General features: G+C 46.4%; 2 protein-coding genes across 2 annotated transcripts; one reads left to right on the top strand and one right to left on the bottom strand.

The window, feature by feature from the left end:
* Positions 1–3,474: 3,474 nt before the first annotated feature.
* LOC135820132 (putative uncharacterized protein DDB_G0271982) lies at positions 3,475–7,644 on the bottom strand (the record flags this gene model as incomplete). Its single annotated transcript, XM_065333442.1, has 3 exons — positions 3,475–3,541; positions 4,247–4,346; positions 7,593–7,644. Coding segments are annotated over 3 exons (219 nt in total), but the record flags the coding sequence as incomplete, so codon positions are not given.
* LOC135819727 (uncharacterized) lies at positions 7,579–11,166 on the top strand. Its single transcript, XM_065332981.1, has 3 exons — positions 7,579–9,920; positions 10,013–10,178; positions 11,058–11,166. The coding sequence occupies exon 1, from the start codon at positions 7,770–7,772 to the stop codon at positions 8,988–8,990; it is 1,221 nt and encodes a 406-aa protein (XP_065189053.1). The 5' UTR covers positions 7,579–7,769; the 3' UTR covers positions 8,991–9,920; positions 10,013–10,178; positions 11,058–11,166.
* The last annotated feature ends 4,008 nt before the right edge of the window (positions 11,167–15,174 follow it).

The following is a 15,174-nucleotide window of genomic DNA, read 5'->3' as shown; positions in this document are numbered from 1 at the left end:
GATAATCTACAATATGTTCCTTCACCTACGAGAGTTTCATGCTCGAAACAGCTGTATGAGTGAATTGAAACAGCTGTATGAGTGAATTCAGTACCAGGGGATGTGTCGCTTTGCTGGTGGTGTACTGTGGCAACGAATCGAGGTCGGCTGGAGAGCGCAATTATGGTGTGGTATTATTAATACGAGAGAGCTTGGAAGCTCAGGGCCCTACGCTATGCTTTTTTTGCCTTGATGACCTAGGCAAAAAAGGCATAGAGATTTTCATTTCTCCTATTTTTTTCAAGACACAACCTGGGATTCGAACCCGCACTATCGCCCTGCATGCATCCGCCGATACACTTCGCATACGTACTAATTCTTCCAAGTCGCTTCACGTTATGATCTTGCATTTGAAAGCCCTGTTTGAATATCGTGGCCAGCTGTGGTGAATCCTGCAGAGATTCAGTCTCGTATCCGCTAACTTTTATCGTCAACAAGACCCTTCGCTCTGGCATCTTTCCTGCTGCCTACAAACATGCCCATGTCTGCCTTGTTTACAAATCTGGTGATAAGACCTCAGCCACCAACTACAGGCAAATCTCACTGTTGCCTATCGCTGCCAAGATCCTAGAGAAGGTTGTCCACAAGCAAGTCACTTCGTATTTCACCCAGAATCCAGACCTGTCAGCCATACCAGCTGAACAATTTGCATACCGCTGACACCATAGCTGTGAGGATGCCCAGACACTTTGCATAGAGAGTTGGAACAGAGCACTTGACAACGGTGACCAATGCGGAGTAGTCTTTGCGGATATGAGCAAGGCGTTTGACTGTGTGCAGCACGCAGGTCTGCTGGATGAGCTAGCCACCACTGGCTTATGCGGCACTGTCCTCAAGTGGTTCTCAGACTATCTCACGAATCGCAGCCAGCAGGTTACTGTCAATGGTGAGAAGGGTGACACCAAACCCTGTACAAGAGGGGTCCCCCAGGGGTCTGTTCTTGGGCCTTTGCTTTTCTGTGTCTACATTCGCCGGGTACCAGATATATTTCACCAGAGTGTCGTGCAGCTGTACGCTGATGATATTGCGTTCTACGTATTCGGCTCTGATGTGGCTACAATTATGCTACGCTTGCAGGATAGTATGCGGTTGCTGGAGCAATACCTTGATGAGAAAGGCCTTCAGCTCAACCCCACTAAGACACAGTTCATGTTGATACAGCGTCCTGCCCTGCCTGCACTGAGCCCAGCCCTGTACCTGACCTGTGAAGGTATTGTCATTTCCCCTGTCTCTACTGTGAAATACCTCGGTATACTAATCGATGAGCATCTTACGTTCCGCCCACAAGTAGAGAAGGTGTGTTCAGCGGTCTTCGCTAAACTAGCCTGTTTTGCTCATGGCCGTCGCAATTTATCAGCTACAGCTCGGAGAACTTTCTACTTGTCAATTATACAGTCTACTCTAGAATATGCAAGTAATGCGTATGTGCACTGTTTGAAAACTACCCTATATAACAGGCTTGTAACGGTCACCCATATTGGGATGAAGAAGGCATTTGGTTCAGATAGAATGACCCCAACTGCATTAGTTTTACAACGGTGTCATCTGTATTCATTTGAGCAAAGAGTTAATTTGAAACTATACGTTTTGGTCTATCGCTGCCTATCATCAATTGCTAGCCCCCTCCTTCAGTCACTGTTTCTCCAGCGTTCAGTTGGCCCGCACACAAATGCTCGTACTCGTGGCCAGGATACAGCTGCCTTAGTATTACCTACTGCACATATTGGGTATGGACTGCGCTCAGTTTCTTTTCTGGCGGCAGGTCTGTGGAACACTCTTCCTCCAAACTGTCGTCAGGCACAATCTGCTGGTACCTTTGCTCACCTCACAAAGATTCACCTAGGGTTCCCTGTAACAAGGCCATGCCTGTTGGGACTCCCCTAGTCAAATAATAAATACTACTACTACTACTACTACTACTACTGAAATGTGTTTTTATTGAAAGCACAAAGCAATGAAGATGTGAATGCAAGGAGGGCAATGAATTCAAAAGGTGAACAGCAAAATTGTAACAAAATAGAAAGATAACAAATATTAATGGCAACAGCAATGTTTATACATGAAAAAAGGGGAAGGAAAAGGAAAGAAAAACATCCAAACCAGAACTGCTTGAACACCGCCAGAAATGAAACCATAGAATTGAGATTCATACAAAAGAAAAAACTACTACTACTACTACTACTACTACTACTACTACTACTACTACTACTACTACTACTACTACTACTACTACCACTACTACTACCACCACTACTCAAAATCTTTATTTGAAAGAACCCGAAGTTATAAATATGGAAAAGGAACAAAAACGAAAAAGAGATTCAAAGCAAAACAATGATGAAGGCAATTCAAAATCAATAATCAGAGAAGCTAGCGAGAAAATAAGAAAAGAACACAATTGTAACTCCAAGGCACGAAATAGGGATTACTACTACTTGACACAATCTTTATTAGGAAACTTGAAATGGAGATGTGAAACACAAATACAGCCATGTAGATGGAGCAGCAATGCAATACAATGTCCAAAAACTCAAGAATTCATTATCATGGGACAATGTTGGGCAAATGTCTGTGCAACTCCCTTCTGTGTGTGTGTGTGTGTATGTGTGTGTGTGCGTGCACGGGTTCAGGGTATATGCGCACACATCTTTCCTTCTCTTCCTGTCTTTACCTGGTTTGTGAATCGGCTTTTTAATCGCATTTTTTTTGGCTCACTGTTTTATGAGTTCACCTCATTATACGTTTTTGCACACAGTACAGCAGTGGTACAAGGCTGGTTCATTGCCCAGTCCAATCATCAGGCAGCACAGGCAAGCAGTCAGGCAGCATTACAACAAATCAGCTTTGCTTCACTCCTGTAGTGTCTACTACACTCTGCTTTCGCCGCATTCGACAACTCTCAGCACTCTAGATCTGTGTGCATTATGCTGCTACCTACTTGTATTATACTACTTCAGTATTAGAAATCCAACGAACGAAATCTCTCGTATCTGTGTGTCTCCACATGTTTCTCTGTCTGTCTGTCTCTCTATTCTATTGATCTCTCTATCTATCTATCTGTCTGCCCCTCTCTCTCTGTGTCTATGTGTCTCTGTCTGTGTCTTGGTTTTTCTGTATGCCTGTCTTTGTCATTCTCTAGCTGTCTGCCTATCTCGTTCTGTCCGTGTGCCTGTCCCTATCTGTCTGTCTGTCCATCTGTCTGTAAGTCTGTCTGTCTTCCTTTCTGTTTCTCTGTCTCCATCTGTCTGTCTCTGTTTCTCTGACTGCTTCTCTTTTTCAGTCTTTCTCTGTGTGTCTCTCTTTGTCCCTCACTCGGTCACTTTTCTCTGTCTCTTTCTTTCTCAGTTTCTCTCCCTGTTTCTGTGTGTGTGTGTGTATGTGCGCGCGTGTGTGTGTGCGAGCGTCTCTCTCTTCTCTCTCCCTCTCTCTCTCTCTCTCTCTCTCTCTCTCTCTCTCTCTCTCCCTATCTCTCTCTCTCTCTCTCTCTCTCTCTCTCTCTCTCTCTCTCTCTCTCTCTATCTATCTCTCTATGTGTTTCTCTGAATCTTCGTCTCGGCGTTTCTGTCTGCCTATCTGTGTTTGTCTTTGTAACTCTCCAGCTGTCTCCCTGTCTTGGTCTGTCTCTGCTTGTCTCTCTATGTTTTTCTGTCTTTTTTCGTTTGTCTGTCTTCTTGGCCCTGTACTTATGTCGCTGTTTCTCCGTTTGCTTCTCTTCTTCTGTCTCTCTTTGTCCCTCTCTCAGTCTCTGTGTCTTCTTCCTTCTCGACCTGCCTCTCCCTTTCTCAGTTTTTTTCTCTCTGTCTCTCCCTAAGGACCCTCTGTCTCTGGCTCTCTGAGTCTTTGTGTCTGTCTCTCCTTTTGTCATTCATTATGTGCGTCCCTCTGTTTCTTTCTCGGTCTTTCTGTGTCTGATTGTCTGTCTCTGTCTGTTTTCTCCTCAGTCTGTTCTTTGTCTGTTTGTCTCTGCCTCTTTCTCTCCGAGTCTGTGTCTCTGTCTGTCGCTCTTTATGCGCATCCCTCTGTTTCTGTCTTTCTGTGTCTGTCTGTCTGTCTCTATCTCTCTACCAGCCGCTGTTTTACACATAATGTAATTGTGTGTCACCGCGCACGTGGCTATGCGTGGGATATTCACACACACACACACACGCACACACACACACATTCGTACGCTCGATCATACAAGTACATGTAGTAGTGAAGAATTCACCTCAGACACATTATTAAAACGTATCTCTCTTTCTCTCTCTCTCTCTCTCTCTCTCTCTCTCTCTCTCTCTCTCTCTCTCTCTCTCTCTCTCTCTCTCTCTCTATGCCTGCCACTGTGCTGCATAATATTATACAGATAGCGAAATTGGTGTGGCACATAACATATACATGACTGTATATTTACCCACGGGCCAAGCGTGGGACATTCACGGATGCACACACACACACACACCACACCACACACATGACCTGCAGCAAATAACATTTCATAGCCACAAGACCTTCAAAGAAAGTCATGGTATCAAGAAGATAGACACGTACAAGGATAATTGTAAAGTATATATTATATTATACATGTACATGTAGCAGGGATATTCTCACAGAGTCAAACTACCGGATGAAATGGCAAACGAAAGTCTCAACTTTAGAGAGTAGAGTAGGGAGTAGAGTGGGTGGGTATGCAGACCAGCGAAGGTCATAACAAATTGATAATAACGTGTAACCAATGCCGGCAATGGATAATGTGTGAGCGACAAAAGAGGCGTACATAGCATTTCCTGTACCACCAAAAACACACCTTGACCTTGCCTATTGCGTAGCAATGATAGCGCATTGTTATTTCTCCAGTCCACGACAGAATGACTGATGGCGTTTCAGGTCGCCGCTTCGACGGAACATGCGGCCGCAGGCACAACCGTAGCCAGCAGCAGAGGGTGCCTTGGGTGGTCGACGGGCAATGGCACGCCACTCCGGATGGTTCTGGGCTGCATTGTACCATCCACATGTTGGTACCGGTGGCTCAACCGACGCAAAGTCATGCATAACGACGTCCCTCCACCTCTTGCGTGGATCACGCGCGGAGCACGGGGCAGGCAGTTCACCGAAGAGAACACACTTCGGCAACTGGTGATCTTCCATCCGTGCCACGTGTCCAAGCCAGCGCAAACGCCATTCCCGTACGATGTGACCAATGTCCTCAGGCACTCCAAGGATCTTTGCAAGGGCTGAGGACGTAGCGTGGGTCTCCCATTGCTGCCGTCGCGACACTCCAACGATAGATCTGACACATTGATGGTGGAAAAGGTTGAGGTGTCGTAGGTCCGGAGCCTTCGTTGTCTCCGCGCCGTACAGGAAGGTAGAGAGCACCACGGCAACATACACGCGACGACGACACTGCAGACTCAGTGACCGGTTCTCGGATACGGCTTGCTTCAAACTACCATAAACACACACACGCACACACACACACACACACACACACACACACACACACACATGCACACATGCACACACCGATTGATCTATCATGCTGCCGGAATCCCTCATATATCTCATACTGTGGTGCATATCCCTGGGAGAATTGCAAGGAACTAAATACGGCAAGCAAATCGAGGGACATTAGGTGCAAGCCTCGTTGTTCTAGTTGTCTAGACTGCACTGGGTTCTTGAAAATACTGAGCCTCCACGTTGTATCTGTGTGGCATGTGGCATCCGTTGATCTCGTTTGAGTAGTAGTAGGCATGCACTGCATTATGTTTTGATGAAAGGTTCGATAGCTGATGAATGGGTTTATCATTTGGCTTCCTGTGTGGGTATTGCTTCTTTGGATTGGTTTGGAGCAATGTTCAGATAGTCCAGGCATCAGGCAAATTTATAATGGCGGTCCAAGCTAGTTGAATATCCGGATCACTTTTTCTCATCTGTTCTACACTCCATCCGCTTGCATCCGTAAGCAATGCAAACGCATTTTCCCTTGCACAGGCGCGTGACTTCTGCAGGCAATTCTGGGAGAGCGTACAATGGCAGGACGAATATTGCCGTGAAGTTACAACATGATCTGAGTATAATCGTAGGACATCAAGTCTTGACACTACTTGTGATATGATCAATTCTGCTATGCTCTAATGCAGACTAGCAATAAGAGGCATTTGACAGATACTAGTAACCATGAGGTACTGAGACGATTCTCTTTAGCAAACCACCCACTCCGCTATAAATGCTCAAATAATCTGTCATCTGCCTGCTCCAACTTGACTGTCCTCTTGACAAGTGAAAATCGCTGGCGTTGTCTGGGCCATAAACACCATTATTGGCATTAATCCAACGCCTCCCTTGCTCCTCATCTCTGCATCTCGTAACGATAGGTCTGGCACATCGAAATCTAAAACTAAAATACTTGGAGCTCTTATTTGTTCAAGCTATATTTTCAGAGCCAGGAAGTTGCAAATGGCAAGAAACCCAGCTTCTCTTCACCATTGGCATCACGAGCTATGATCATTATCAGTGAGCAATGTTATTAGAGGAAAGTCGCTGGAGTGAACAGAAAGCTTTCCAAGCAGCAACGTTTCTTTCTCAGCAAGAACAAATAAAAATGAAAGGAGCAACACCAAGGATTTTTCTGTCCCGGTATAGGTACCCGGATGTGTGTAGCCTCTGGCATGGCAAGGTTCTGCCACAGATTTCCAGTACAACAGCCACGGACAAGTGTCCCACTGAGATGCGGTCGCTCGCCCGGACCGCTCCGTCGCGGACACCTGCGAAGAGCAGCCTGTGACGTTTATTTTTTTATGACAGAAAACTGCAAAAAAAGTTGGGCTTGTCCCTTTAGTCCTACTCATGAATAAGACGTTGGGTTTATGCTTCTTGCGTACATGAACATGTATCAAGTGTTTGGTTGAAGAGTTAATGTCCGAAGCAATCGCAAAGAAGCTTGGCGACGAAAACCGGAACATTAAACTTTACGTGGACATCAACGCTCCAGTGCTCTGGCTGTAACAAAATGTACACTGTACCCATTTAAGTAGTTTAGTACAGGAAAATCACCTTAGCAGAAGCCAGGACCTTTGAGCACTATCTGTCAGGAGTCTTCGCGTCCATGCTTGTTTCGATATCCTGATTCCAAGATTCCACTGCGCTGTCCGTTGAATGAAAATATCGCAACTGCCACTGCGATCGCGGTACTGCGGACCACGCAAGCTCTCTGCTGCTACGCGAAGCGGGTGCATTCAATTCTACATACTTCTACTTCGGTAATATCATTGTACGGGTCACCTGTACTAGTGGGAATTTTAGTGGCCGGTCAAATTCTACTGTTACGTGTATGTACATGTACACTGCTGCCAACTGAAATCCGACCCCCCGGGCGGCGCGGCGCGCCGGCGAGGGAGTCGGATTTCAGTTGCCAGCAGTGTATATGGCGCCAGTAGCACCACTGAGCTCAAGCATACACTACCTGTACACGGACGTGCGCCTGGGAACATAGGTTGTTGCAAGGCATTGCCATCTAGCGTCAGAATCCAGATCCACATGCGAAACCGCCTCCCGATCACAGAGTACACCTGGTGAACTCCGCTCTCTCTCTCTCTCCCTCTCTCTCTCTCTCTCTCTCTCTCTCTCTCTGTGACGGACTCCATTATAACTGACCGGGAACTGACTTGCAAGTAGCAGGCAGCTATCCAATACGACGTTTTCGAAGGTTTTCTTCAGACTGAGGAACGTACAGGATCGCCTATGAACGTGTCAGCATGGCCAGTTCATGCAGGGACGTGCTGTGTTGCCTCAAACCGCCTTTTCTAGCGAGCTGGAGATTCATTGTGTGGTTTCTATGTAAGTTCCTAGGACTATTTGCCGTTGCGTTTTACGCAGCGCAAGCTGCGGTTTTAATGTACGTCCTGGTGAAGCATCCACCCCCAGACAACGTGCTCTATTGGCTGTTCGCAATTCCCGACGCTATCACCTGCTTGTTCTGGCTATATATGCTGGTGTATCCCAAGTTCGATATGCACTCGACCGGATATCTATGGAGTGCGTGGCTACTGTATAGCGTGTTTCTGGCCGCCAAGCTGATTCCGATCTTCATCTACATTGCCAAGAACCTGAACAGTTCAGATCGCCATGACTTGGGCGCCAACTGGGTGAAGGCCACGGTCGGCGGGACTAGTATGGTCTTCTTGTGCCTGGTGCTGGCCAACGAACATTGTCACGAGTTGCAATGCTGTAAAGGGAAGCAGCAGGAGCAGCAGCAGCAGCCGGATGCCGGCCAGCGCACAACCGGCATTGTCAACCACTCGTACCGCACGAACGGAGCCGAAGGCAGTGTAAGTCTCGATATTGCGAGGCCGCCCAATGCAGGCACCAGCTCCGAAGCCAGCCTGACTCCACAAACACAGGGTCATGGAAATAGGCACGCCGCTCATGGGCCCGATCATACAATGGGTCGCGTGTCGAATAATGTTGTCGTGGACCTGTTCGACAATTCTGAGTTCTTGGATATGCTCTTCATGGACGGCCGCTACGTTCACAAGGACGACGAATCCCATGACATGGTCGACTCCCTGAGCGGTGGCTTGGCCGAGGTAATGGCGGTCTGCGGAGCAGTCAGCTTCCTACTGCCCACCATTGCCCTAGTCGCCGTCGGGTCACGCCGTCGCGCCCTGGCGGCGGACAAGAGAGCAGGCGAGGCACCACCACAAGGCTGCGACTCAGGGAATGCACCAGGTGCAGGTGACCGTGAATCGCAGATCACGATAGATCACGATGCCGAATTCATTAAGTACAAGCTGGGATACCTGTTCGCATCCATGGTGGCCAACCTGGCCTTCTTAGTGATGCGAATTATCGCTTGGAAAATGAAGAATGGCAAAGTCGGAATATTCATAGCCAAGAACATAGTCTTCTTGATACTCTATGCCATTGAGTTCTGTGAAACACTCCACGAAAAGATGGACTACGACAAAAAGAAATGAATCCTCATGGAGCGTAGGAGCCAAGTGGATGGACATCCGACTTGATCTCTGCCCGCCTGTGTGTGCGTGTGTGTGTAAGCTGTTGAATGGTGCAATCCCAGCACAAGTTGCTATGGCTTTTGCTGTAGCATCGCTTTCATCGCCTCCGGCGATGGGCGTCCAATGGTCCAATGGTATGTTTTTAAACTTTTGCATTTGTGTTTATGTATGTACATGCATTTTTCTGTCGATCAACGTCTGTGGATACGCGAGTGTGTGTGTATCCCCGTTTATTTCCTACATTTCACACCAGCTTTTTCTCATTTCCGTGTATAATAAGTGCCCGCCCCCTCCACCACCACCACCACCACACTTAGAATTTTTTAGAATAGTAGTAGAATTTATTATTTTGATAGGAAAGGCCCTACAGACACTTCTCTCCTTCCACGTATTCATTGGCTCACCCCTAGCCCTTTCCCAAATGTGCTCGCCCTTTTCGCACCTTTTTGGAAAAGCCCGGTTTTTCGCCCTTCATGGGGCTGTTAAGTGATGACGTCACAGTTCCTTCGATACGCATAACAACGATCCCACTGGGGACAAACAAAAGTAGCGTCGTCTCCACCGACCCAGTTGTCAGTGGCAACATATAGGAATCGTGTACATTTCTTCGTTTCTTCTTTGCTGTTTTCAGTGAGTGTTTTGTTTTCTCTTTGTCCTTGATCTCGACGATGTTGTCGTGCTCATTACCTTACTGAGACGTCTCTTGTGACTGTAGCCAGTGTCATGGAGTATTTTATTGGCGTGACAAGGTAGATCGCCGAGATCGAGCGTGAAAAACGCTCTGCATTAGTAGCTCCTGTAGAATGTTTTCTGGGTTGGCCTATCCATGGTCAACAAAACCAAGGTGCAAGACAGCATGAGAGATCGTGTTAACGATGTGAACTCCAAAAGGTAAGCTCCTGAACAAGTGGAAAGATATGGGTATTTACAAACTCTCTCTTCATCCATCGATTGGCGCTATGCATTGCATTTTGTCTTCACAGATAATCTGGCCAAATTTATTGTAACTAGAGAGTGCAATCGTGCACTGCTTGGGGCCCATCCCAATGTCATCACATGGCTGTGGTGACTAGTGTATATCTGGGAGAATTTTTCCTCGACTGATACGGAGTGCAGATGGATCGATTATGAGAAATGCGAACATGTGAAGTAAGTAATTAGTTGTGTCGAAGAAATGTGCAATAAAATAAAATTTACTTTACACTCAAACATACACTGTAGATGTACATGTAACATCATGATAATGATTCCATCTTCATTGTCCCGCAACTGGTATACCATACGCACCGAATACATGGTGTGTGTGTGCGCGCGTGCAAGCGCGCGCATGTACATGCACACACTCTCATGCGTGGCCGAGTCGGCCAGATGAACAGACCATGCATTTACATGAGGTGTCCGTAATGTCATTGGAACGCTGTACTTTATGACTTTATTCCAAAAGAGTATGTCTTGCCCCTGACGAATGGAGTTGTGTCTGTGCTCAGCGGGTATCGGGCTATGACGCAACACTGCAATCAGCGCTGCAATAGGCCTTATGCACATTGTACAGATGCACGAAATCCCGTATAATCTTGTAGAATCCCGTAGACCCGGTTGGGTGTTGAATGTGCAGGACCCTATTGTGTTTACTGCTATTTCCACTATGAAATGGGCCATGAAGGCATTTCATACGAAATCTTTTTCCGTCAGAGATCTAGCTAGTCGTTAGTTCAATCCCAAAGTGAAGAAGGCTTGAAAAGTGATCGTTTGCCATGAATTGTGAGGCTAAATGGGTCAAACGCACATGTATAGCACACAATGAACACCCAACCGGGTATGTACACACCTACGGCCATAGTACAGAACTTCGTACATCTGTACAATGTGCATAAGGACTATTAAAAGAGCACTGCATGGATTATTTTGACTAACTTCCTTTGCGTTTACTTGGTTGAGCCCGTGGTTTCATTTCTGTGTTCTGTCATGATTGGCCTCTGGAAATAATCAGAGTGGATGTCATTTTGCCATGTGTGCCTTGTGCGACAGGTTCAAGGCTAGATGCACTTCACATTCGGCGTGCGATCTCAGCGTCTGGGACCTGATGAAGTCTTGGTTGGATGATTATTCAAGCCTGATACTACTCGACACACCAAAGTACATGTCAATGTAATTTTTTCAGAGCTGCACTATTTACGTGTTGATGCTTACTTCGGTGTTAGTGTAATAGGTCGCCGAGTGGTATCAGGAGGCACACACAAGAAGACTGGTTAATATTATGTTCTTCGGCTCAATCTGCCTGAAGTTATGTATACAACTGCTCCGGCTCAATCTGCCAGGAGGGACTCTGTTCTGTTCTGTTAGGTTATGTTCTCAGAAATGAGTAAAGCATGGCAGCTTTTATAGGGCGAAAAGGAAGGAGATCATCATAGCGTCTGCATGAGCCATGAGTCATGAAAAAGGGCAAAAGTCTGTTGTGTCAGTCCAAACAGAACTTGGGAAGGCATAGCAACAGTATCTAAATGTATAAGGATGAAAGAAGCAAACGGAACTTTGGAGGAGAACAGAGGCCAGGGAGGGCATTAGCAAATGGATGCAAACAGGATCTAGAAAGGGTCATGACTGTCCGCATGACCTCAGTCAGGGTCAGGGAGGTACAGTACAACATGTGGGTGTTAGTTCTACATGTACATATAGGTGTGATGATCTAAACTAGCAAAGATATGTAGTATGCAATCCAGCAAGCGCAAGAGAAACACAACTAGTGTGTAGTGGTGAGAAGTGATAATTATAATTAGCTTTGCAGGCTTGTCAGCAAAGGAGTGACAAGAGTCATGCAGTGTGTGTACGTGTACATGTGACATGATTAGAGGTAAAAATAGATGTAGATGTAGTAGTCAGCTACATAACAGTTCAGTACTAGCAAGGCAGGGATACTACACCCTCCCTTCCTACAGATAATCACGCCCTCGTGATTTTTCCAAAGTATTAAACAAGGCTTGGTAGACTGATAATAAAGTAGGGACCCTGTGTGTATAATGTGTGAACGCCTTAATGACCTGTCTCTCTGTGGAGCGGGAAAAATTTCGGACGGTAAAAAAAGGATGTGTAAAATCGCGTCACTGTGGACGGTAACAGTTCTTCATTCGCGTCTCTCTGGGACGGTACAACGGGAAAAGTAGACTCGCGCATCATGTGGCGGTATATCATGTTACATGGACTGGTTATTTGAGTGCGTGCTTGCAGGGTATACAGTATTTTGGGTCTGAAACTGATTGCTTGGTCGGTACGGGGTGGACATGATCGGGATGGGTGATGAAAAGGCTAGGAAACTTTGTGGTCAGAAACTTGAGAAAGCGGTCGTAGGGAAGCTTCAGTGCGGCGAAATGTTGAGTGATCTAGAACTGTGTACTGCATGTATCTGCACGTACATGAAGGTATATGGAGAGTTGTGAGTCCTAGGCTGTTGATCGAATGGTGGGACGGTGACTGGGAGTGGGATTGTCTGTGGGATGGAGTGGCTGAAGGAACCTGGAGGGCCTGGTGTATCGCGTGTAGTGTAGCAAACACACTAAATGTGAGAGATGTTAGCAGGGGAACAACTTTGGCAGCAGAACGAGTTAGTGATAGGGATATGGCAGCGAGGAGCATCAGGACAGAATGGAAACTACGGCTGGATGGGGAAGCTTGCATAATATGCGGCGTAGCGGGCATGATAGGGGTGGCATGTGTACTAGTAACAGTTGCATTTGACCGGGTTGATGATTGAGTAGGGATAGAGCAAGAATGGTGACATACCTGGGTTGAAGGGAAGATGTGCCGTGTATCGCGACGACGATAGCAATACGCTATGGCATGGCCAATCTGCTTGCAAAATCGGCAATATGGGCGAAGACGAAAGGGCCGACGTCGCTTGGGTCGTACATATACCGGTGGCTGTAGTCCAGGGACATACCGGGCATGGAAACTCGCTGAAGAATGATGGTGATCCATTTTGCCGAAATGCGTACGTGACAGCGTCGATCTGCTGTATGGATGGACTGACGAACCGGGATTCTGCATCGTTCTCAGGTCCTCATGGGTTTAGAAACGCGGTGGGGGCCAATTAACGGTGCTTTCCGCTCATCGTTCGAGGCTGCCATCAATGTAATAGGTACTAACAACGAGACTAACGACAACGATTGACTAAGGATGGTAACAACATAACATTAACAAGACTGAAGTTGCGTAAACAGATCTACAGGGACGAATTCACGCACCGCTGCCACCAGTGTAATAGGTAGGTTCGAATCTTACAAAGGAACGTCGTTAACTTTAACCACCGCTGCCGCCAGTGTAATACAGATACTAGGTGGGTTCGAATCTAGCAATTATAAAATTGAACCACCGCTGCCACCAGTGTAATAGGTAGGTTCGAGTCTTACAAAGGAATAACCACCGCTGCCACCAGTGTAATAGGTAGGTTCGAATCTTACCGCTGCCACCAGTGTAATACAGATACTAGGTGGGTTCGAATCTAGCAATTATAAAATTGAACCACCGCTGCCACCAGTGTAATAGGTCGCCGAGTGGTATCAGGAGGCACACACAAGAAGACTGGTTAATATTATGTTCTTCGGCTCAATCTGCCTGAAGTTATGTATACAACTGCTCCGGCTCAATCTGCCAGGAGGGACTCTGTTCTGTTCTGTTAGGTTATGTTCTCAGAAATGAGTAAAGCATGGCAGCTTTTATAGGGCGAAAAGGAAGGAGATCATCATAGCGTCTGCATGAGCCATGAGTCATGAAAAAGGGCAAAAGTCTGTTGTGTCAGTCCAAACAGAACTTGGGAAGGCATAGCAACAGTATCTAAATGTATAAGGATGAAAGAAGCAAACGGAACTTTGGAGGAGAACAGAGGCCAGGGAGGGCATTAGCAAATGGATGCAAACAGGATCTAGAAAGGGTCATGACTGTCCGCATGACCTCAGTCAGGGTCAGGGAGGTACAGTACAACATGTGGGTGTTAGTTCTACATGTACATATAGGTGTGATGATCTAAACTAGCAAAGATATGTAGTATGCAATCCAGCAAGCGCAAGAGAAACACAACTAGTGTGTAGTGGTGAGAAGTGATAATTATAATTAGCTTTGCAGGCTTGTCAGCAAAGGAGTGACAAGAGTCATGCAGTGTGTGTACGTGTACATGTGACATGATTAGAGGTAAAAATAGATGTAGATGTAGTAGTCAGCTACATAACAGTTCAGTACTAGCAAGGCAGGGATACTACATTAGCGTGTTTCCCCCGGATTGTTTCTATCATCATGATCGTGTGTTCTTGGGCTGAGCGAGCACATGCACAAGTGTGCAGCTATAACCCTGTGTATCTTTGGTTACACTTTGTTCTGCAATGCATGTACCTTGTAACATTATGTGCTTGCACTGCTTTGTCTGGCCTGCGTATTTCAGGACTATTCAGTGCATTAGACCCAGTTTTGTTTGGTTGCCGGATGACCTCTTGTTGCGTCGCTCTGTATTTGTATTCATCAATTTTTGGGCTTGAGAATTGAGCTGTTGTGTGGTTCCCAATATGAAAACATCATGCTGGTGCTCTGTGTTTCGATTATCGACTGTCGGAGCAGTCATGCATTTATTAGCAGAACGGTCAATACTGTAGTCTTTTCACGTGTTTGTCTTTTTTTGTGTTTTCGCCGGGGGTATTAGCGGTAACGTTGCACACAGAACGGCAGTGTTGCATCACTGGACGACCCTGCCTCTGCATCTGACTTAATTTCCCCAGGATCTGGTGCAGTTACACCAGACAGCCACTTCCTGTAAACACGCAAACAGCAAAAGAAGAGATCCCGCAAATCAGGAAAAACCATTATGGAAAATTTAGAGTAGATCATACAACATTCAATAATCTGGAGTAATTACAGTGAGACAAACACTTCAAACAGTGCTCTCTCTCTCTCTCTCTGTCTCCATCCTTCCAAAAATACCCTATGACAATTCCCTAGAACGATTTTATTTTATATTCTTAGGACATCATTCTGAACATAATAAATTCTTCCATGGGTCTTCAATCACCACGGAAGGCGAAAATATTATCTAAGTCATGCAGTTTACGGGAGGTACGAGCTGTCATGGATATAGAGGCTGATACTGTGCCAGCGTGAGGGCAGA

Source organism: Sycon ciliatum, chromosome 6, assembly GCF_964019385.1.
Source record: "Sycon ciliatum chromosome 6, ocSycCili1.1, whole genome shotgun sequence".
NCBI lineage: Eukaryota > Metazoa > Porifera > Calcarea > Leucosolenida > Sycettidae > Sycon > Sycon ciliatum.
This window is presented reverse-complemented; position numbering and strand designations above follow the sequence as displayed.